Source organism: Monodon monoceros, unplaced genomic scaffold (genome assembly GCF_005190385.1).
Source record: "Monodon monoceros isolate NGI ecotype Baffin Bay Population unplaced genomic scaffold, NGI_Narwhal_1 Super_Scaffold_21, whole genome shotgun sequence".
NCBI lineage: Eukaryota > Metazoa > Chordata > Mammalia > Artiodactyla > Monodontidae > Monodon > Monodon monoceros.
In genome coordinates this window covers 111,074,364-111,097,105 of record NW_021703778.1, presented here as the reverse complement: position 1 = coordinate 111,097,105, position 22,742 = coordinate 111,074,364, and the positions used below count along the sequence as shown (strand labels likewise).

The 22,742-nt window shown below is 37.0% G+C and overlaps 1 protein-coding gene across 2 annotated transcripts in view; it reads right to left on the bottom strand.

The window, feature by feature from the left end:
* The window catches only part of SRP54 (signal recognition particle 54), a 43,485-nt gene that overhangs the window by 5,938 nt on the left and 14,805 nt on the right, over positions 1–22,742 (bottom strand). For both annotated transcript variants that reach the window (XM_029238020.1, XM_029238021.1), the window contains 9 exons: positions 21,295–21,399; positions 20,430–20,496; positions 20,294–20,351; positions 9,909–10,059; positions 8,688–8,836; positions 8,299–8,399; positions 7,725–7,811; positions 4,333–4,406; positions 4,014–4,122 (listed from right to left, as the gene is read on the bottom strand). In XM_029238020.1, the coding sequence (XP_029093853.1) occupies positions 4,014–4,122; positions 4,333–4,406; positions 7,725–7,811; positions 8,299–8,399; positions 8,688–8,836; positions 9,909–10,059; positions 20,294–20,351; positions 20,430–20,496; positions 21,295–21,399 (901 nt within the window). The remainder of the gene's footprint in view (positions 1–4,013; positions 4,123–4,332; positions 4,407–7,724; positions 7,812–8,298; positions 8,400–8,687; positions 8,837–9,908; positions 10,060–20,293; positions 20,352–20,429; positions 20,497–21,294; positions 21,400–22,742) is intronic.

Genomic DNA, 22,742 nt, shown 5'->3' with positions numbered 1-22,742 from the left:
CAGGCATAAAGAATAAGGCTTTCAAATTATTTGAGAGCCATGATGTCTCGTGTGAATTTTCTCCAGGTGACAAATATCCAACTCTTTTGACTGTTCCTCTTATAACATGGTTTAGCACCCCATTTACCACGCTGATTTCCTAACTACATTTTCTAATTTGTCTATGCCCTCTAAGCATATTGTCCAGAAGTGAACTGAAATCCAGGCGAAGACTAATTACTCATGTAATACAAATAAAGATCAAATTATCTCATAATAAACTTATAGTCTGTTAAAACCTCTAAATCCATTTCATAAATGCAGCTTTTAAGCCACATCTTCATGATAAAATATTTAGAAAATGTGTATCATATTCCTTCCAAGAGCTCAAATGGAGTGAGAGAAAGAAGACAGCGAATAACAGCACATCCTGGCAAGCAATAGGAGAGAGTTAAGCAAAAAGCAGAAGGGGACATAATTCAAAGAAGAAAGGAAGTCAGGAAAGGCTCCATGCTGGTGGTTTCTCTTTAACTGTGTAGTCCTGAAGGACAAGTATAAGTAAAGAAGAGAAAAGAGCAAGGGATATTCTAGGAAGCAGAACATGGATTCCTAGAATAAATGAAACTAGTTTTGTGTAGAAGGAAAAATACATGGATAAGAGCTGAGAGATTTAAGAGATTATAAAAGTAAGTAAGGACAAAATTATAACAGAACTTGTACACCAGGCTTAGGAGTTGGGAATTCATCACGAAGACAACATAGAGCCACTGAAAGATTTCGATCCCAGAATTGTTATGTTTAGAAAGATTATTCTTGTGGCAGTGAGGAAGGCAGATTAGAAGAGTGAAAGGGCTTCCCTGGTGGCGCAGCGGTTGAGAGTCCGCCTGCCGATGTAGGGAACACGGGTTCGAGCCCTAGTCCGGGAAGATCCCACATGCCGCGGAGTGGCTGGGCCCGTGAGCCATGGCCGCTGAGCCTGCGCTTCACAACGGGAGAGGCCATGACAGTGAGAGGCCCGTGTACCACAAAAAAAAAAGAGTGGAGAAAGGGAAGTGTCAGGAGGCTACTGTAGCAATCCACGTAAGGAATGATGAGTGTATGAACTAATTCAGGGGATATAGAGACAAAGAAGAGAGAGAAGATACAAGAAATACTTAGGAAGTATAACTCACTAAGTCTAAGGTGATGTTAAGGTTTCTGTATTGTACTTGAAGTGATGAAATACTGATACGAATGGACTGTGATAAGTTAAGTATGTATATATATTGTAATACCTAGAGCAACCACTAAGAAAACTACTCAAAGAAACATACTAAAAAACATACAGATACATTAAAATAGAATAATAATGTTCAAACAATCCATAGGAAGATAGAAAAGAGAAAACAAAGAACAAAAATCAGAGTGAACAAACAGAACAAAAGATAAAATGGCAGAACTTAAATCCTAATATATAGATAATATATCAGTTAAAAGATTATCAGAATTATTAAAAAAGAAAAAACGTAACATGTTGTTAATATGAAACTCACTTCAAATATAATGATACAGGTAGGTTAAAGGTAAAAGGATAGAAAAAGATATATAATACAAACAACTAATTAAAAGAAAGCTGGAGTGGTTGCATTAATATCAGATAAAGTGGAGCAGGGCAAAGGAGAGCATTACATACATAATGATAAAAGGGTCAGGTCAATTCACTAAGAAGACATAACAATCCTAAATGTGTATACACCCAACAAAAGAGCTTCAAAATACACGAAGCAAAACTGACACAACTGAAAGGAGAAAAGTTAGGCATCTCAATACCTCTATATCCATAATCAATAGAATGACTAGACAGTAAATCTAAGTTGACCCCAGTTTCTAGCTTGGGTAATTGAATAGATAGGTGGAAGTGTCACTCACCAAACCAGAAGCACTACATTTTGGAACTGATGTACCTCAGAAAACTCTCAAACGTGTAATAGAGATGTCTGTCCACCATTCAGTGAGCACCTAGACAGGAAGTGATCCAGAGTATAGACTCTCAAGCCAGAAGCCCAGCCTCTCCATTCCCTAGCTAGTGACCTTTGGCAGATTACTCAACTTCCCTGTATCCTAATCTGTAACAGCTAGATTGGATTTTGACCCCAGAATTGTCCCTTAAGAGTTGTTGTGGGTTAAAATATGTAAAGTGCTCAGGACAGTACCTAGGGCAGAATAAACACTCTAGATATGGCTGCAGTTATTAATTCTACATTCAAAACTTTTTTTTATTTTGCGGTACGTGGGCATCTCACTGTTGTGGCCTCTCCCGTTGTAGAGCACACGCTCCGGATGCGCAGGCTCAGTGGCCATGGCTCATGGGCCCAGCCGCTCCGCGGCACGTGGGATCTTCCCGGACAGGGGCACAAACCAGTGTCCCCTGCATTGGCAGGCAGACTCTCAACCACTGCGCCACCAGGGAAGCCCTGCACAACTTTTAATAGTGTTGAAGATACACAGATGAGAGAGAAACATTATTTGGGTTACTATGAAGGCCTAGAGATCAGGAAAGACGTAGAGACTACAAAAAATAATCAGGTAGTAGACAAAGCATAGATGTGGATTAATTATTCAAAACTGAGCAGAACGATAAGAAACACTAGCTGAGGACAGAAAACTGTAGCATATATTCATTTAAGAGGCTGGGTGAGGATGAGGCCAGTGAAAGAGACTAAGTGAACAAGAAAGGTATGTGTAGTTCCCTGGTGGCCTAGTGGTTAGGATTCTGGGCTTTCACTGCCGTGGCCCAGGTTCAATCCCTGATCTGGGAACTGAGGTCCTGCAAGCCACACAGCACAGCCAAAAACACAAACAAACAAAACCAAACAAAACCAAAAAAGCAAACAAAAAAAAGAAACCAATAAAGGTAAGGGTAAAATGGAGAGATGGTATAATGGAAACCAAGAGAAAAAGGTGTTTAACATCCAATGTTATAAAGGTCAAGAAAAAAACTGAAGAGTATCCATTAGAGTAGACCAGTGGAAGGTTATTGAAAATCTTTGTATGATCTATTTCACAGTAATGGTGGGGAGAGAAGACAGATTTCAGTAGTTTGGGAACACAAACCATCCTTTTAAGAAGCTTGACTGAAAAGAGAGACAGAGTAAAAGCATGCGGGAGAAGTGAAGCCTAGAAAATGTGAAATTGTGAACTTAAGAAAGAATGTTTATATATTGATGGGGGAAAAAAGTCAGTAGGTAAGGAGAGACTGCAGATATAGCAGAGGATTTTACTGATGGAGAGAGGTCCTTGAAAAAGCTTTAAGAATGGTTTGTGGCTGCCACAATCTCATAGATAAATCAGCCAAAGGCTGAAAGAATTCAATGCCAAAAGCCTGTATTTCTTTGTAAATAAGAACAGAGATCAAGAGTAGAAGGGCTACAAAAGGGTGATAAATGTTTGGCATGCCTGCTGGGTTCAATCAGAAAGGGTGCTACAAATACTGGGGAAAAGATAAAGAGGTCATGGATCTAGAGATATTCATGGGCTGAGGACCTGAAAGTACAGGAGAAAGGGATAATGTAGGATTAGAGATAGAGCAGTGTACTTGAGAAGACCAAACCTTGAGAGTTACAGAGCAAAATAAGCTGGTAAACACTGCATAAACTATCTCTCTCTTACAGATTCCCAATTCATGTTAGCATATTAGAGCTCTGAGGAGACATACAATAAATAAACTTACTAGCGTTTTTTTTTAAACTCAGCATTCCCCCAAATTTATTTGACTACAGAACTCCCCTTTTAAGTTATTTCTATCAACACCATAAAGAACTTGTGTTCTCTCCACAGAACTCATTTGGAGAAGCACTATACTAGACATTTCTCTCAATGAGGTCAACCCAGTAATCCCAACCCTTTGAGCAAGAGCTTTCAAGCAGCTAGAAATCTCCCTAACAATAATCTTTCAGTCTAAATTTTCTCCATCTTGTCCACAAGAACATAGTTAAACTCTCAACTTACTGATATTCAGAACATTGTCCTCCAAGTCAAATAATCTACCACCTTACCTTGATCATTCATACTATCCATTATTGTCATTAATTTCTTTAGCCTGGCCATTGACTCTTGTTCATTTCCTTTGCTCATAAAATCTGTTCCGAAACCAGGGATCATCCCCTAAAAGATATATTAAACATAAAATCAATAATAGCTTGAGATTAATTGTTCAGAATGTTCACATTTAATTAATGGCTTTAATGTTAATACTAAGTTTTAAAAGTATCTATTTTTACCCAAATATTAAAATAATTAAAGCAAGGGTATCTGTTCTTAGAAATTTTAACAAAAGCAAAAGAGGTTAGAAAAAAACTTTTTAGTACAACTAACCAAGATCTGACTGAAGGGGCCCATTTTCATGATATTTTGAAATTGTTCATACATGTCTCGCAACGTAAACTGACCTGAAATACAATATAAATGATGCAGATATATTAGAGAATGAACATTTCCAGTCAATAAAACCTAATGATTTTCCTTAATCATGGGCTCATCTTGAAGCACACTTATAAAATATCCAATCAATAAATATTCACTGAGCAGTTACTACACACAAGATCACAGGATGAATACAGTGGAGACAGATCCTATCCTAGAGAAGCTCATATTCTATCAGAGAAAATGGACATAAATACAGGAAATGTGAAAACAAAGGAGACAAACTATACCTACTAGGATAACTGAAATTAAAAAGTCTGACAACACCAAAAGTTAAAGAGAATGTAGAACAAACAGAACTCTCATATACTGCTGATGAGAATTGTAAAATGGGCAAAAGCACTTTAGAAGATTATTTGGAGTTTCTTACACAGCTTAGCTGTCCATGAACTGGAAAATGGATAGACTCTGAATGAAATACTACCCTCAGCAATAAAAGAACAGGCTATGGGCTTCCCTGGTGGCACAGTGGTTAAGAATCCACCTGCCAATTCAGGGGACACGGGTTCAAGCCCTGGTCCGGGAAGATCCCACATGCCGTGGAGCAACTGAGCCCAAGCACCACAACTACTGAGCCTGCGCTCTAGAGCCTGCGAGCCACAACTACTGAGCCCACGGGCCGCAACTACTGAAGCCCAGGCCCGTAGAGCCCGTGCTCTGCAACAAGAGAAGCCAGCGCAATGAGAAGCCCATGCACTGTAACGAAGAGTAGCCCCCTCTCACCACAACTAGAGAAAGCCCGTGTGTAGTAACGAAGACCCAATGCAGCCAAAAGTATATAAAATAAATAAATTAAAAAAAAAAAAGAACAGGCTACAGGTGAGTACAACCACCTGGATGAATATCAAAAATATTATGCTGAGTCACAGAAACCATGTGGGAAAAAAAGATACACTCTAGGATTCCTATAATATGAAGTATTTACTGGGAAGGGGAATAAGCAAACTTTCTAGAGTAATGGAAATATTCTATTTCCTGATGGAGTGTAGATTATTGTGCATTTGTCAAAGTTGATTGAATGATATTCTTAGAATCTGAGCATTTCATCATTATGTAAATTCAGTTAAGGAGAAAAACAGAAAGAACAAGACAAAGGAGAAAGATTATTTTCTATTTTTGTCCAAAGATATAAACAAAAATGGTGTTTGGTTTTAGGCATTCTAAATTTGAAGTAGCAGTACAATATCTTAAAAGAAATGTTATAGCCGGCAGCTAGAAATGCAAAATAAAACAGTGGTAGAGAAGATTAAGGCTAAAATACATATTATACAGAAATGACAACTGAAGCTATGATAAATATAAGAAATCCACTGTCATGGAACCCAAGTGAAGAGTCTGAAAATATAAAAGGCAGATAAAACTGTTAAGTACTGGGAGCCAAGAGGAAAGAGAAAGGTCACTACATTTGGAAATCAGGAGGCCCTTGATGATAACAGAAATGAGTAGAATGTTAGAAGCAGAAGCAAAATGCAGAGATATAAAGAGAGATCTAGGAGTCAGAAAGCAGACTGACGAGGAATATATTACCCAGTTTAGTGTGGTAGTAGCACACTAAGAATCAGGCAATAGAATCAGGCAAAAGAATCAGGAAAGAATCAGGCAATAAAGGATAGATTCATTCATTCAACAAATATTTACTAAAGACTTACTAAGTGCCAGAAACTGTACTAGGTACTGTGAACATAAAAGAGGAAGAACACAGCTATGAAACCTACCTTCACTTTCCAGCAGGGAAGACAGACATCAAATCATTGTGATGACTCATACAGCAATTACAGGATCCAATGGAAACATACAGTAGGGGGTTCTAACTTAGTCTAAGGATAAGGTAGAATGTCCCTGAAGCACATTTAAGGAAAGACTTGAAGTATTAGTAGGAGTTAGCCGGTTTGGCTGGGATAAAGAAGGACAGAAGTAGGAAGAAGAGAGGATAACTACCTAACAGGCAAAGGGACCAGCAAGGGCAAAGGCAGAGACAGCAGCGTACATGTGAGAAACTGATAGAAATTCAGCATGACCAGCACACGGAATGCTAAAAACAATAGTGTCAAAACATGACTCGGAAGATGTGGGTTAGATAGTGGAGTCATTCAAAACTACTCTAAGGGAAATGGGAAGCTACTGAAAGATTTTAAGAAAGGTAATAGGATCAAATTTGCATTTCTGAAAGATCATTTCGGCTGAAGTATAAAAAACTGATCCAAGGGGAAGAGTCCAAAAAACTGGAATATCTGTTAAAAGACTTAGAATAAACAATCTAGATAAGAGATGAACTTGCATAGTTGCTGGGAAGTAGGGGATGGAATGGAGATAATTAGGAGGTAGAATCACTAGGACTAATGGCTGATCGGAAAAGGACTGGGCAGAGTGAGGAAGAGATGAGTTGATGACAACATCCAAATTTCTGACTTTGGCAACAAGACAAATGATGTTAAATTCATAGATGATAACACTGGGGTGGGAGGTTAGGATGGGAAGACAAGGATAAACTGAACTAAATGTCTAAGGAAGATCTAAGCATCTACACATACAGATATGAGTCTGAAGCTCCAGAGAAAGATGGCCTAGAATGATCCCTGGAAAACATCAACATTTGAGAAGTAAAGGCATAGGCACCTGACAAGATGAATGAGAAGGAGCAAAGAGGCAGGATAGTATGTGGCCATGGAAATTAAGAGTAATACCATTTTGAGAAAAACAGAAATGGTCAATAATATGTTAAATGCTTCTGGACATTGACAAGGGATTGAACTCGCACCCCCTGCAGTGGCAGCGTGGAGTCTTCACCACTGGACCACCAGGGTAGTCCGAGGTTAAGTAATTTGAAAAAGTCACATGTTAGATTAAAAAACTTGAGCTCTTAATCACATTTCAATAGGAGCTGACTTCAATGTGGAGTAAAGAAAACATGTGTGGGTATTTAATCTCATTCTTTTAAATTTCTTTTTATATGTTTTATTACATATAAATATAAAATTTATAAGTAAACAAACCAATCAGAAGAGAGTATTCTAACGTACTTTTAACCTGTTTTACTCCAAGGAACCCAATGAAAGCTTCAATTTTAATCTTAATGCAATCTGATTACAAGAAAGAAAATAAAAACACTCCATTCTACAATTGCTTAGATGCCTGAGATTTAAAATGATTTATATATAAATCTAAAACAGTAAACATTTGAAGAATTGACTTTAATGGATGTATCATTTCAAACAAATTATAGCTTTATCAAAAGAAATCCAGGTAAGTCATCTGAGATCAAATGCTTTTTGCTACTCATATACCATGTTTCAACTTCTCTATAAGTGCTTCATTGTCATCCAACTTCAACTCGTTGACTTTATCTATCAGTCCTTCAATGTCACCCATACCTATAAGACCCAAAAAAGTAAAATTAATAACTAATAGTGTATCTGTTTTACATTATGCAAAATGCATGCACATACATAATAAGCCTGTGAGATAGGCACTTCACAGGTGAAAAATTGAAGCTGGAGAGGTTAAGTGACAAAGCAGGAACTGCAGCCCAGGGTTTAATTCCAAATTCCATGCTCTCAAACACCTGGAGACATTATGAAAGTTTTGCTGCCATTATCACTGCTATTACTACAACCACATGCTTCTGTATTGAGCTCTAAAACTTTTCCAAGGAACTTTCCATCTAACAGCTCATTTTACCACTCTAACTACAGGAAGCAGATAACCACCATCCTTAGTTTGCAGGTACAGAAGATAAATCATAGAAGAAAATTATTTTCCTGAGCTAGTTAGTGAGAGGGCAGAATTAAAATCCTAATCTGTCCTAAAAATTCATACTATTTCTTGAAGGTTTTTCTATATCCCCACCACTGTACACACCAAGAAGTTTGCTGATGAAAGGCTGTGTTTTGAAAGGTTCAAAGTCATCTATATGTTCCCCTGTACCAATGAAAATAATTGGACTTTTTGTGGCAGCAACTCTGCAAAGAAAAAGAAAACACAAAATAACCTCAAAAAGGAAAACAAATTTCTAGAAGATTTTAAAGGTAATTAGACAAAGGTACATAGCTCAAGTTTCTTTTCACTAGCTAAAGGAGAACTGTATCAGAGGTACTCTGTTTCTATTTAAACTTCTTTTACAGACCATACTATGTCCACCATTGGAATATATTTTAAATGATTAATAAGAAAGCCATAAATACACACACACACACACACACACACACACTAAGCCCAAGACACGGGACAATAACATCAATGATACTTACGCACTGAGTGCACCACCTCCTTTTGCATGACCATCAAGTTTTGTCACTATTACTGAGGCTACATCTACTTTATCTTTAAAAGCCTTAGCCTGGGCTTCACAAGCCTGCCCAATGGAGGCATCCATCACATAAACAATGTTATCGGGTTGCTAGAAAATTTAAATAGAAAAGATATATATTTTTACTGACCTTAAGCAAATTTCATCATTAGAAGCTATAAAAAATATTTATTATAATTATTCAATCAATCAGTATTTACTGAGGGAGTACTATGTATTGGGCACCATTTATGTCCTCAGTCAAAGAGATGAATAAGAAAATCCTTATCCTTGTGGGACCTACATTCTAATCACTGGAGACAGATAAAAAAATAGGCAAATAAACATTTCAGATGTACAACAATTAAAATGGAACAGAGAAAATCAGTTCTGAGGTGTGAGAGGTTTCTTTCTGTAGGGTGGTCAGGGAAGACCTGTCTGGAGGTAACATTTGAGCTGAGGCCTGAATAAAGAGGAAAAAGCTAAGCAATGATCTAGAGGAATCACACTCTAGACAAATGCAATAGCAACAGTAAATCAGAGAAAAAAAGTAGAAGAGTGTGCGCTGAAAGCAAAATAAATAAAGGACAGATGAGGATATTTCCCTTAGGTCTGCTCACCTAGGTCAAAATAATGGCACAGCTAAACAAAACAAAACAATGTATTAGTATTAATCATTAACCAAAGAATTACTGCCAACACCTCAATGGCAAAACATGGGTTCATAATATGTGCTATAGATTACCTATAAACCACTTCTTCCCAAGTTATTTCCATCACAATTTTAAAGAGACACTAAATGATTATTAATATTTTTAAATGCTTCATTTTAAAAATCTTTCAAAATTCACCTAAAGCAAATGTTTTTAAGTTAATTTAAATAATTTACAGAAAGGAAATTCAACAGCTATTAAAGGTTCTCATTTATTTTTGCTTGTTACTTTTTCTTATACATACTAATAAGATGATTAAGTGAGAAAGGAAATATTTCAATACTCATGAAAATTTCATATTAATGTACAGAAGATTAAGTCCTTATCATACAAAGGAGCCCAAAATAAAAATATATTACTTGGAATCTTTCTAACAGGCAAAAAATAATTTATATGGTTCATAAACTCAATCAGGATTTATAATTAATTTAACCAAAGTCTTAATAATGTTGTTAAATTAAGCTACTTACTATAGCATTAGCAACTTGAAGCATTTCTTCAAACAAAGAGTCTTCTTGTTTATGGCGGCCACTTGTATCAACAATAATAATTTCAAAATTTTCATTTTTGAATTTCTCCACTCCTTCAGAGGCAATGATGACAGGATCCATTTCTGTATAGCTATTTAACATGGAAAAATGACTTAGCAGCAAAACTTCCAAATATGAAAAATTTGGAAACTGTTAGTGCACCCTTAATCTACTCTGAAAAAGTCATAATGATCACAATTTCAATTTAGAAGTATAAAATCTAATAAGTATTAAATATAACAACCCACTTCTAGAGCAGCATGAAGCAGTAATCAGTTTTCCAATTACAAAATCCTGTATGATTCTTTTTTTTTAAATTAATTTATTTAAAAACAATAAATAGCCCCCATATTTATTTATTTATTATTGGCTGCGTTGGGTCTCAGTTGCTGTGCGCAAGCTTTCTCTAGTTGCAGTGAGCGGCGGCTACTCTTCGTTTCGGTGCGTGGGCTTCTCATTGTGGTGGCTTCTCTTGTTGTGGAGCACGGGCTCTAGGCATGCAGGCTTCAGTAGTTGTGGCACATGGGCTTCAGCAGTTGTGGCGCACGGGCTTAGTTGTTCCATGGCATGTGGGATCTTCCCGGACCACGGCTTGAAACCATGTCCCCTACTTTGGCAGGCAGATTCTTAAACACTGCGCCACCAGGGAAGCCCGAAATCCTGTATGACTCTGCTGTGTATCTTTTCTGAATGAGCTGTGAATCCCTCAATTTTTTTTACATTTTCTTTAATAACTGAACTTGTATTACATAGTGTTTTAAACATGCTTTTCCACTTAACACCCTTTTATAAGCAATGTTTTAAACATCTCTATTGGAGTATAATTGCTTTACAATGTTGTGTTATTTACTGCTGTATAGCAAAGTGAATCAGCTATACGTATACATATATCCCCATATCCCCTCCTTCTCGCGTCTCCCTCCCACCCTCCCTATCCCACCAATCTAGGTGGTCACAAAACACGGAGCTGATCTCCCCGTGCTATGCAGCTGCTTCCCACTAGCTATCTATTTTACATTTGGTAGTGTATATATGTCAACGCCACCCTCTCACTTTGTCCCAGCTTACCCTTCCCCCGCCCCGTGTCCTCAAGTCCATTCTCTACGTCTGCCTCTTTACTCCTGTCCTGCCCCTAGGTTCATCAGAACCTTTTTTTTCTTTTTAGATTCCATGTATCTGTGTTAGCATACGGTATGTTTTTCTCTTCTGAGTTACCTCACTCTGTATGACAGGCTCTAGGTCCATTCACCTCACTACAAATAACTCAATTTCATTTCTTTTTAAGGCTGAGTAACATTCCATTGTATATATGTGCCACATCTTCTTTATCCATTCATCTGTCGATGGACACTTAGGTTGCTTCCATGTCTGGCTACTGTAAACAGTGCTACAATGAACACGGGTGCATGTGTCTTTTTGAATTATGGTTTTCTCAGGGTATATGCCCAGTAGTGGGATTGATGGGTCATATGGTGGTTCTACTTTTATATCTTTAAGGAACCTCCATACTGTTCTCCATAGTGGATGTATCAATTTACATTCCCACCAAGAGTGAAGGAGGGTTCCCTTTTCTCCACTCCCTCTCCAGCACTGATTGTTTGTAGATTTTTTGATGATGGCCATTCTGACGGGTGTGAGGTGATACCTCAGTGTAGTTTTTTTTTTTTTTACATCTTTATTGGAGTATAATTGCTTTACAATGGTGTGTTAGTTTCTGCTTTATAACAAAGTGAATCAGTTATACATATACATATGTTCCCATATCTCTTGCCTCTTGCGTCTCCCTCCCTCCCACCCTCCCTATCCCACCCCTCTAGGAGGTCACAAAGCACCGAGCTGATCTCCCTGTGCTGTGCGGCTGCTTCCCACTAGCTATCTATTTTACGTTTGGTAGTGTATATATGTCCATGCCACTCCCTCAGTTTGTCACAGCTTGCCCTTCCCCCTCCCCATATCCTCAAGTCCATTCTGTAGTAGGTCTATGTCTTTATTCCTGTCTTACCCGTAGGTTCTTCATGACATTTTTTCTTCTTAAATTCCATATATGTGTGTTAGCATACAGTATTTGTCTTTCTCTTTCTGACTTACTTGCAAAGGATTAATCTCCAAAATTTATAAGCAGCTCATGCAGCTCAATAACAAAAAAACAACCCAATCCAAAAATGGGCAGAAGACCTCATTGTAGTTTGGATTTGCATTTCTCTAATGATTAGAAATGTTGAGCATCCTTTCATATGTTTGTTGGCAATCTGTATATCTTCTTTGGAGAAATGTATTTTTAGGCCTTCTGCCCATTTTTTGATTGGATTGTTTGTTCTTTTGATATTGAGCTCCATGAGCTGTTTGTATGTTTTGGAGATTAATCCTTTATCCATTGCTTCGCTTGCAAGTATTTTCTCCCATTCTGAGGGTTGTCTTTTCACCTCCTTTATGATGTCCTTTGCTGTGAAAAGCTTTTACGTTTCATTAGGTCCCATTTGTTTATTTTTGTTTTTATTTCCATTTCTCTAGGAGGTGGGTCAAATAGGATCTTGCTGTGATTTATGTCATAGAGCGTTATACCTATGTTTTCCTCTAAGAGTTTACATTTAGGTCTTTAATACATTTTGAGTTTATTTTTGTGTATAGTGTTAGGAAGTGTTCTATTTTCATTCTTTTACACGTACCTGTCCAGTTTTCCCAGCACCACTTATTGAAGAGGCTGCCTTTTCTCCATTGTATATTCTTGCCTCCTTTATCATAGATAAAGTGACCATATGTGCGTGGGTTTAACTCTGGGCTTTCTATCCTGTTCCACTGATCTATATTTCTGTTTTTTCTGCCCGTACCATACCGTCTTGATTACTGTGGCTTTGCAGTACAGTGTGAACTCAGGGAGCCTGATTCCTTCAGCTCCGTTTTTCTTTCTCAAGATTGCTTTGGCTATTCAGGGTCTTTTGTGTTTCCATACAAATTGTGAAATTTTTTCTTCAAGTTCTGTGAAAAATGCTGTTGGTAGTTTGATAGGAATTGCACTGAATCTGTAGATTGCTTTGGGTACTATAGTCATTTTCACAATGTTGATTCTTCCAATCCAAGAACATGGTATATCTCTGCATCTGTTTGTATCGTCTTTAATTTCTTTCAAAATTGCCTTATAGTTTTCTGTATACAGGTCTTTTGTCTCCTTAGGTAGGTTTATTCCTAGGTATTTTATTCTTTTTGTTGCAATGGTAAATGGGAGTGTTTCCTTAATTTCTCTTTCAGATTTTTCATCATTAGTGTATAGGAATGCAAGAGATTTCTGTGCATTAATTTTGTGTCCTGCTACTTTACCAAATTCATTGATTAGCTCTAGTAGTTTTCTGGGAGCATCTGTAGGATTCTCTATATAGTATAGTAGAGTATATTCTCTATATAGTATAGTATCATGCCATTTGCAAGCAGTGAGAGTTTTACTTCTTTTCCAATTTGGATTCCTTTTATTTCTTTTTCTCCTGATTGCCATGGCTAAAACTTCCAAAAGTATGTTAAATAATAGTGGTGAGAGTGGGCAACCTTGTCTTGTTCCTGATCTTAGAGGAAATCATTTCAGTTTTTCATCATTGAGAATAATGTTGGCTGTGGGTTTGTCATATATGGCCTTTATTTTGTTGAGGTAGGTTCCCTCTATGCCTATTTCCTGGGGAGTTTTTATCATAAATGGGTGTTGAATTTCGTCGAAAGCTTTTTCTGCATCTATTGAGATGATCATATGGTTTTTATCCTTCAATTTGTTAATATGGTGTATCACAGATTGATTTGTATATATTGAAGAATCCTTGCATTCCTGGGTTAAACCCCACTTGATCATGGTGTATGATCCTTTTAATGTGTTGTTGGATTCTGTTTGCTAGTATTTTGTTGAGGATTTTTGCATCTATGTTCAACAGTGATGCCGGCCTGTAGTTTTCTTTTTCTGTGACACCTTTGTCTGCTTTTGGTATCAGGGTGATGGTGGCCTCGAAGAATGAGTTTAGGATTGTTCCTCCCTCTGCTATATTTTGGAAGAGTTTGAGAAGGATAGGTGTTAGCTCTTCTCTAAATGTTTGATAGAATTTGCCTGTGAAGCCATCTGGTCCTGGACTTTTGTTTGTTGGAAGATTTTTTAAAATATAAATTATTTATTTATTTTTGGCTGCATGCGGGCTTTCTCTAGTTGCAGTGAGTGGGGGCTACTCTTTGTTGCGGTGCGTGGGCTTCTCATTGCAGTGGCTTCTCTTGTTGTGCAGCACAGGCTCTAGGAGCGTAGGCTTCAGTAGTTGTGGCACGTGGGCTCAGTAGTTGTGGCTCGTGAGCTCTAGAGTGCAGGCTCAGTAGTTGTGGAGCACGGGCTTAGTTGCTCTGCGGCATGTGGGGTCTTCCTGGACCAGGTCTTGAACCCATGTCCCCTGCATTGGCAGGCGGATTTTTAACCACTGTGCCACCAGGGAAGTTCCTTTGTTGGAAGATTTTTAATCACAGTTTCAATTTAAGTGCTTGTGATGGGTCTGTTTACATTTTCTATTTCTTCCTGGTTCAGTCTTGGAAGGTTGTACTTTTCTAAGAATTTGTCCATTTCTTCCAGGTTGTCCATTTTATTGGCATGTAGTTCCTTGTAGTAATCTCTCATGATCCTTTGTATTTCTGCAGTATCAGTTGTTACTTCTCCTTTTTCACTTCTAATTCTGGTTATTTGAGTCTTCTCCCTTTTCTTCTTCATGAGTCTGGCTAATGGTTTATCAATTTTGTTTATGTTCTCAAAGAACCAAGTTTTAGTTTTATTGATCTTTGCTATCATTTCCTTCATTTCTTTTTAATTTATTTCTAATCTGATCTTTATGATTTCTTTCCTTCTGCTAACTTTGGGGTTTTTTTGTTGTTGTTCTTCTTTCTCTAATTGCTTTACGTGTAAGGTTAGGTTGTTTATTTGAGTTTTTTCTTGTTCTGGAGGTAGGATTGTATTGCTATAAACTTCCCTCTTAGATCTGCTTTTGCTGCATCCCATAGGCTTTGGGTTGTCCTGTTTTCATTGTCATTTATTTCTAGGTAGTTTTTTATTTCCTCTTTGATTTCTTCAGTGATCTCTTGGTTATTTAGTAGCGTATTGTTTAGCTTCCATGTGTTTGTATTTTTTACAGATCTTTTCCTGTAATTGATATCTAGTCTCATAGCATTGTGGTGGGAAAAGATACTTATATGATTTCAATTTTCTTAAATTTACCAAGGCTTGATTTGTGACCCAAGATATGATCTATCCTGGAGAATGTTCCATGAGCACTTGAGAAGAAAGTGTATTTGTTGTTTTTGGATGGAATGTCCTATAAATATCAATTAAGTCCATCTTGTCTAATGTGTCATTTAAAGCTTGTGTCTCCTTATTTATTTTCCTTTTGGATGATCCGTCCTTCGGTGAATGTGGGGTGTTAAAGTCCACTACTATTATCATGTTACTATCGATTTCTCCTTTTGTGGCTGTTAGCATTTGCCTTATGTGTTGAGGGGATCCCATGTTGGGTGCATAAATATTTACATTTGTCATACCTTCTTCTTGGATTGATCCCTTGATCATTATGTAGTGTCCTTCTTTTTCTCTTGTAATAGTCATTTTTAAGTCTATTTTTCCTGATTTGAGAATTGCTACTCTAGCTTTCTTTTGATTTCCATTTGCATGGAATATCTCTTTCCATCCCCTCACTTTCAGTCTGTATGTGTCCCTAGGTCTGAAGTGGGTCTCTTGTAGACAGTATATATATGGGTCTTGTTTTTGCATCCATTTAGCCAGTCTATGTCTTTTGGTTGGAGCATTTAATCCATTTACATTTAAGGTAATTATTGATATGTATGTTACTATTACCATTTTTTAAAGTGTTTTGGGTTTGTTTTTGTTGGTCATTCCTTCTCTTGTGTTTCCTGCCTAGAGAAGTTTTTAGCATTTGTTGTAAAGCTGGTTTAGTGGTGCTGAATTCTCTTAACTTTTGCTTGTCTGTAAAGGTTTTAATTTCTCCGTCAAATCTGAATGAGATTCTTGCTGGGTAGAGTAATCTTGGTTGTAGGCTTTTCCCTTTCATCACTTTAAATATGTCCTGCCAGTCCTTTCTGGCTTGCAGAGTTTCTGCTGAAAGATCAGCTGTTAACCTTACAGAGATTCCCTTGTATATTATTTGTTGATTTTCCCTTGCTGCTTTTTTTTTTTGTTTTTGTGGTACGCGGGCCTCTCACTGTTGTGGCCTCTCCCGTTGCGGAGCACAGGCTCCGGATGCGCAGGCTCAGCAGCCATGGCTCACGGGCCCAGCCGCTCCACGGCATGTGGGATCTTCCGGACTGGGGCACGAACCCGTGTCCCCTGCATCGGCAGGCTGACTCTCAACCACTGCGCCACTAGGGAAGCCCTACTTTTAGTTTTTTGAGAAACCTCCATACTGTTTTCCACAGCGGCTGCACCAATTCACATTCTTACCAACAGTGTACAAGGATTCGCTTCTCTCCTCGCCAACATTTGTGTTTTGTATTCTTTTTGATGACAGCCATCCTTTTGTAAGCATTTTATAAAATAATTAAATATTCTTGTAAAACATGACTTTCAAGTTATGTAGCATTCTATCACATGGCTATGCTATCATTTATTAAATAAATGCCCTACTGTTGGCCATTTAAGGTTTTCCAACTTCTTGGTCTTAAAAATATAGCCAAATGAATAGTACGTAATGTTGTTTCTGTGAAATTGTTATGACATACTCCTACAAGTTGAAATTGGATCAAACGGTCTGATCATTTTGGCTTTTGGTTTTTAAAAGGAAAATGTCTCAAAAGTTTAATTTCATGCCTATTTTACTACATTTTCACAATCCTCAAAACTGTATTTAATTTGGGACTTCCACTGGCTAAGACTCTGAGCTCCCAACACAAGGCGCCTGGGTTCGATCCCTGGTCGAGGAACTGGATCTCACATGCATGCCATAACTAAGAGTTCACATCCCACAACTAAGAAGTCCACATGCCACAACTAAGAAGTCAGCATGCCAAAACTAAGAGTCCACATGCCACAACTAAAAGATCCTGCACACCACAACGAAGATCCTGTGTGCCACAACTAAGACCCAGTACAGCCAAAATAAAAAATAAGTAAATAAATATTAAAAACAAAAGAACCAAAACTCTATTCAACTTGAAAATCAAGAAAGGAGATCTCATTTTAATTTGGCTTCTTTTGATTATTGGCAACTTTTGATACAGTTCAATACTGTCAAATGAAAAAAACATATAATGTTAACAAAAAGTTTCCCCCTGGGCTTCCCTGGTGGCACAGTGGTTGAGAGTCCGCCTGCTGATGCAGGGGATATGGGTTCCTGCCCCATCCGGGAAGATCCCACATGCCGCGGAGCAGCTAGGCCCGTGAGCCGTGGCCGCTGAGCCTGCGCGTCCAGAGCCCGTGCTCCGCAATGGGAGAGGCCACAACAGTGAGAGGCCCGCATACCGCAAAAAAAAAATAAGTTTCCCCCTAAATTAACAACAAAAATCAAGTAGAAATACACTTAATAAGAATATATGTGAGCCTTAAATGAAGAAAACTATTATACTTAAGGACAATTTTTTTTAACGAAAAAGACATAGCAGGTTCCTGAATGGAACTATACACGTATAGTAAAGATGTCAGTTCTCCCCTCAATTAATTGGTTTCACGGTAGTTCTAATCACAATTTTAGGGAGATTTTTCTTTCTAGAACTTGACTAAAAAAATCTAAAATTTTCCCAGGAAAATAAGCAGGTGAAAGAAGCAATAAATGTTGAAAAAGAAGACAAAAATTAGCATTACCAGCTATTTTAAAATATGATTAAGAAGGACTTCCCTGGTGGCACAGTGGCTGAGAATCCACCTGCCAATGCAGGGGGCATGGGTTCTATCCCTGGTCTGCGAAGATCTCACATGCCACAGAGCAACTAAGCCTGTGTGCCACAACTACTTAGCCTGCGCTCTAGAGCCCACGAACCACATCTACTGAAGCCCATGTGCCTAGAGCCCATGCTCCGCAACAAGAGAAGCCACCGCAACGAAAAGCCCGCACACCGCAATGAAAAGCCCTCACACCACAACGAAGAGTAGCCCCCAATAGCCTCAACTAGAGAAAGTCCGTGTGCAGCAACGAAGACCCAATGCATGCAAATAAAAAAAAAAAAAGATAAAGATACTATTAAAATAAAACTTACAAATGTAGAAAGAAATATTATCAAAGATGTTCATAAGGGCATTGATTAATGGAATACAATGATGTCATAAAAAAGAATTATCTTAAACAGTATATTGCCCAGAATTATTAAGATCCCATTTTTTAAGTAAACATTTTAATGAAGTATAACATATATGTGGAAAAGCTGTACAATTATAAACTTGGTGAATTTTCACAAAGCAAACACACCCAGATCAAGAAAACAACATAATTAGCACCTCACTCCTTCCCAAGAGTAATAACTACCTTGTCATAAGATCCCATTTTTAATCAACTGTATAGTGGTACGTTTACATACAATAAAATGCACTATTTTTATTGTTCATTTTAACGAGCTTTGACAAATTTACACAACCCATATAACCACTACCAAAGCAATCAAGGTACAAAGCACATAAGAGTCCATTTCAGTTAAAAATTATCTATGTATGTCTGTGTATTTGTTTATATAGACACTGAAAAAAGCACAGATGGACATGCTACAAGCTGATAATTGGGAAGTGAAACTGCTAGTGCTTTCACTTCTTTAAAATTTTTAATTAAAATAGTGTTTTTTAAAAAAAGAACAAATGATACTATAACAAACATATCTACCACCCCCCCAATAAATGCTAATATGTAAATTTAATATTGGAGATACAGTTCAAGTCCTCCCCCCAGCCCCATTTACTTCATCTCTCCTGGAGGAAACAATGACTGCTAATACTTTACTCCATATACGTAGTATGTTTTTTAAGTTTACATAAGCAAAGGAGAGATTATTTAATAAATGGTACTGAGAATACTGGTTAAAAATCAATGCTCTGGCTTTGGCTGATAGTTCAAGTAATTATCAGCTAAATTATATCATTTGCAAATTGTGAACCCTAAAGGTACAGCTGTTTATTATCCCTTGATTTTTAAATCTATGTAAGAAAAAGTTCTTATCCTAAAAATAAAATTCCTAACATTATTCTTTAATCTACTTGCTAGAAATTATCATAAGAAAATAACTAAAAAGGCTTCCCTGGTGGCGCAGTGGCTGAGAGTCCACCTGCCGATGAAGGGGACATGGGTTCGTGCCCCGGTCCGGGAAGATCCCACATGCCGCGGAGTGGCTGGGCCCGTGAGCCATGGCCGCTGCGCCTGCGCGTCTGGAGCCTGTGCTCCGCAACGGGAGAGGCCACAACAGTGAGAGGCCCACGTACCACAAAAAATAAAAAATAAAAAAATAACTAAAAGAGGGAATTCCTTGGTGGTCCAGTGGTTAGGACTCCACGCTTTCACTGTCAAGGGCCCAGGTTCAATCCCTGGTCAGAGAAGTAGTAAGATCCCGCATGCCATGTGGCATGGCCAAAACCAAACCAAAACAAAACAAAAAAACCACACTAAAAGAAAAAGAATTTAAATAAAGAACATACCATAGCTAAAGTTCACCAGTTTTCTTGGCCAGCCAAAAAGTAGAAAATAAAGACCAACAAAATGATATCATTCATTTAATTACCTCAAATTTTAGCTTCTTTAAGCTTTCTATGTTAATAATCTTTTTATATTGATATTAATAACATTAAGAGAAATGCTATTCCCTCAAATAGGTCCTTCTAAATTCAATCTCGACTCGATTCTTTTAATTAGTCATTTTAACATATACACACCACCTAATTGAACAGTAATGTAGCAAATGAAGGATAGCAACGATCAGAATCTCTGAGATAACTAAAGATCACAAAGCATTTTAGGATGATCAAACACAAACTTTCAAAGATGATGTACTAAAGAACCAGACAATATGGAATTCACCAGTGTATTGAATGGAGGAATGCTTCAGATAGGTCTTAAACAACTGGAATAGAAGCAGAAGGATGCTGGAAAGCATGCAAGGCAGGATGATAAGTACAGGCAGAATTATAAACTAAACAACATCTGCTCTGATCTATCAGGCTGGGTCAGAAGAGTCATGTTACAATAATAAAAGATAACAATGTATTAATTATAACTCTACTTTGTTCCAGAAAGGATTTAAGCTTATAAGTATATATTAAAATGTGACCAGATAGCATTAAATAAAGTCAGACAGATAAGGTGAGACACATGAGTATAAAAATAAAAACTGGAACCCACCTTCCATAGAATGGAATTCTTGCTTTGGTTGCATTCTGTTTTAGTTGGTCAAAAGCCCCTATGAAATAGAGTTAATGAGTCCTCAAACTTGAAAATACAAATTTCAGAAAACAATTTTCAAATTTGAACACAATACCTGCTCTGAATGTGTCTGCACATATCAAACAGGTCTTCCAACCTTTCCTCTGGTAGTAATATGCTAACTGGGAAAGGAAGATTTTAAAAATCAATAAATACAAATTTATTATACATGTAATTGTTTCTGTTTACACTTGTTATTTACTTAAGGAGTAAAATAAAACTGCTCATATTCTCCTAAAATACTATTAAATTCTGAGTATAGAAAATTTCCTAAAGAGTTTAAATTCTAAGTGCCATACAGTCACATTCGAAGGATATAAAATGATGAAGCAACAAATGATCACGGTAAAAAATGTTATTAACGTTAATTAAATACAAACAATAACATAACCCTCTAAGAAATAATCCTTTCCTATTTTTTTCTTTCTAAACTATACAAAGTTGAGGCTTGTGGAGTAAAATCTGGTAACAAAGTTGAGTTACCCAATTATGGAGGAAGGGGTGGTATAATGAATTTAAAATTAGCAAAAAGATATGCAAAATGAAGATTCATATGTATTACACTGGGTGAGACATTGTGAAAAGGGAGTCTTGAGCCATAGGAGATAAGGTAAACTTTCCACGTTCACTTCTCCAAAAATCATATCCTCATCTCCTTAAAGGACAGGAACAGTCTTTTTGGTAAAAGAAACAGCATAGTTATATAGAAGTCTACCATTCTTGCAAAAAGCTATCACGAGAAAGACTATGGGATTCTTTGCTCTTATCCTACAAAGAGCTATTACAAAAACATAATAGATACATCAAACAACACAAAATTTTAAAGGAACAATACTACAAATCCTGACTTTAACGTAAAACTTGATTTATACAAACATATCTTCTCCATGACTTTGTTTTTTTAATTAAGTATAATTTACCTTTGAACATGTTGTTGTTTTACCACTCCCCTGCAATCCAACGAACATGATCACATTCTGTTTTCCTTTAGTGGGTGTCCATGCTTTAACTCCAGGGTCTACAAGCTACAAACCAAAAACAAAAATAAAATCAGGTTAACCTATGCTTACATTCAAAACCCCTCTCCCCACAACTTTTAACTTGAAAAAATAACTTATAGACATTTAAATATAAGCGGCAACCATAATCCTACCATTCTAATACAACTCTATTTCCCTTTGTACACACGTAGTGAAATTTAAAAATTTAAAATAGTACACTGTGAAGTCATAAGCAAGCCTATACTCCCAAACCAATTCAGAGGTAAGGATCTCAAAATATTTTTTAGAACAAGCTGGAGTGTGAATGTGAGACCAAGTTTGAGCCAAGGGAGCAATCTACAACAGCACTGCAGAAATATAATATAAAATATATGTGCAGGCCACATATGAATTTTTAAATTTCTAGTAGTGACATTAAAAAAAGTAAAAACAAGTGATATTAATATTTTATTTAACTCAATATATCTAAAATATTATAATTCAACATGTAATCTATATTTAAAAATTAATAAAATATTTTATATTCCCTTTTGCCATGCTAGGTCTTAAAACTTGACATGTATCTCCTACTTACAGCACATCTCAATTTGGACTAGCCACATTACAAGTGCTCAATAACCACATGTGGCTAATGGCTACCATATTGGGACAGTACCTATCTTCATGTTCAATTTGACAAATGTTTATATATGAACAAAATTACAAATTACATGTGAAAGACTTTCCAGGTCAGTCAAACATTAAATTCTCCAATGCCAAAGATGTACTGTTCTATAAAGTTATTATATTTAAAGTGCTAGTAAAAAATAATCACTAATTTTATGACAATCAGTGGAAAATTAAGGCATTGATACATATATGGACAGTCCCCAAATAAACAAGCATGAGGCATTTTTAAAGTTCATTTAAAAAAATAATTCAGTTCCAAGTCAGTTGTTCGGAGCTTGAAACCTGTATCTCCATATGATAATAAAACCATAATAGTAGTTAATGTCCTAGGACCAGATGACATAGACCGTATTTACAACTATGTGTAAATAAAGTTTTAATAGAACACAGACATGCCCATTCATTTACTGCTTTTGTGCTATAACACCAGACTGAGTAGTTGCAACAGAGACCATATGACCCACAAAGCCAAAACTATTTGTTCTTAAGAGAAATTTGCTGAGCCCATGCTAGATGATACCATAAAGGTTACATAATCCATATTATACGTGAATTTCAAGGAAAGCCCTGTGGTAGAAAAGGGAAGAAAAGAAAACACATTTTGTGATCTCCCTCCCAGGCACAGGGTTGAAATGAACAAAATCTATCTTAAACATAAATCCACTGCCCTTCCTCCTAGATCCTTTCAGAACACTAAT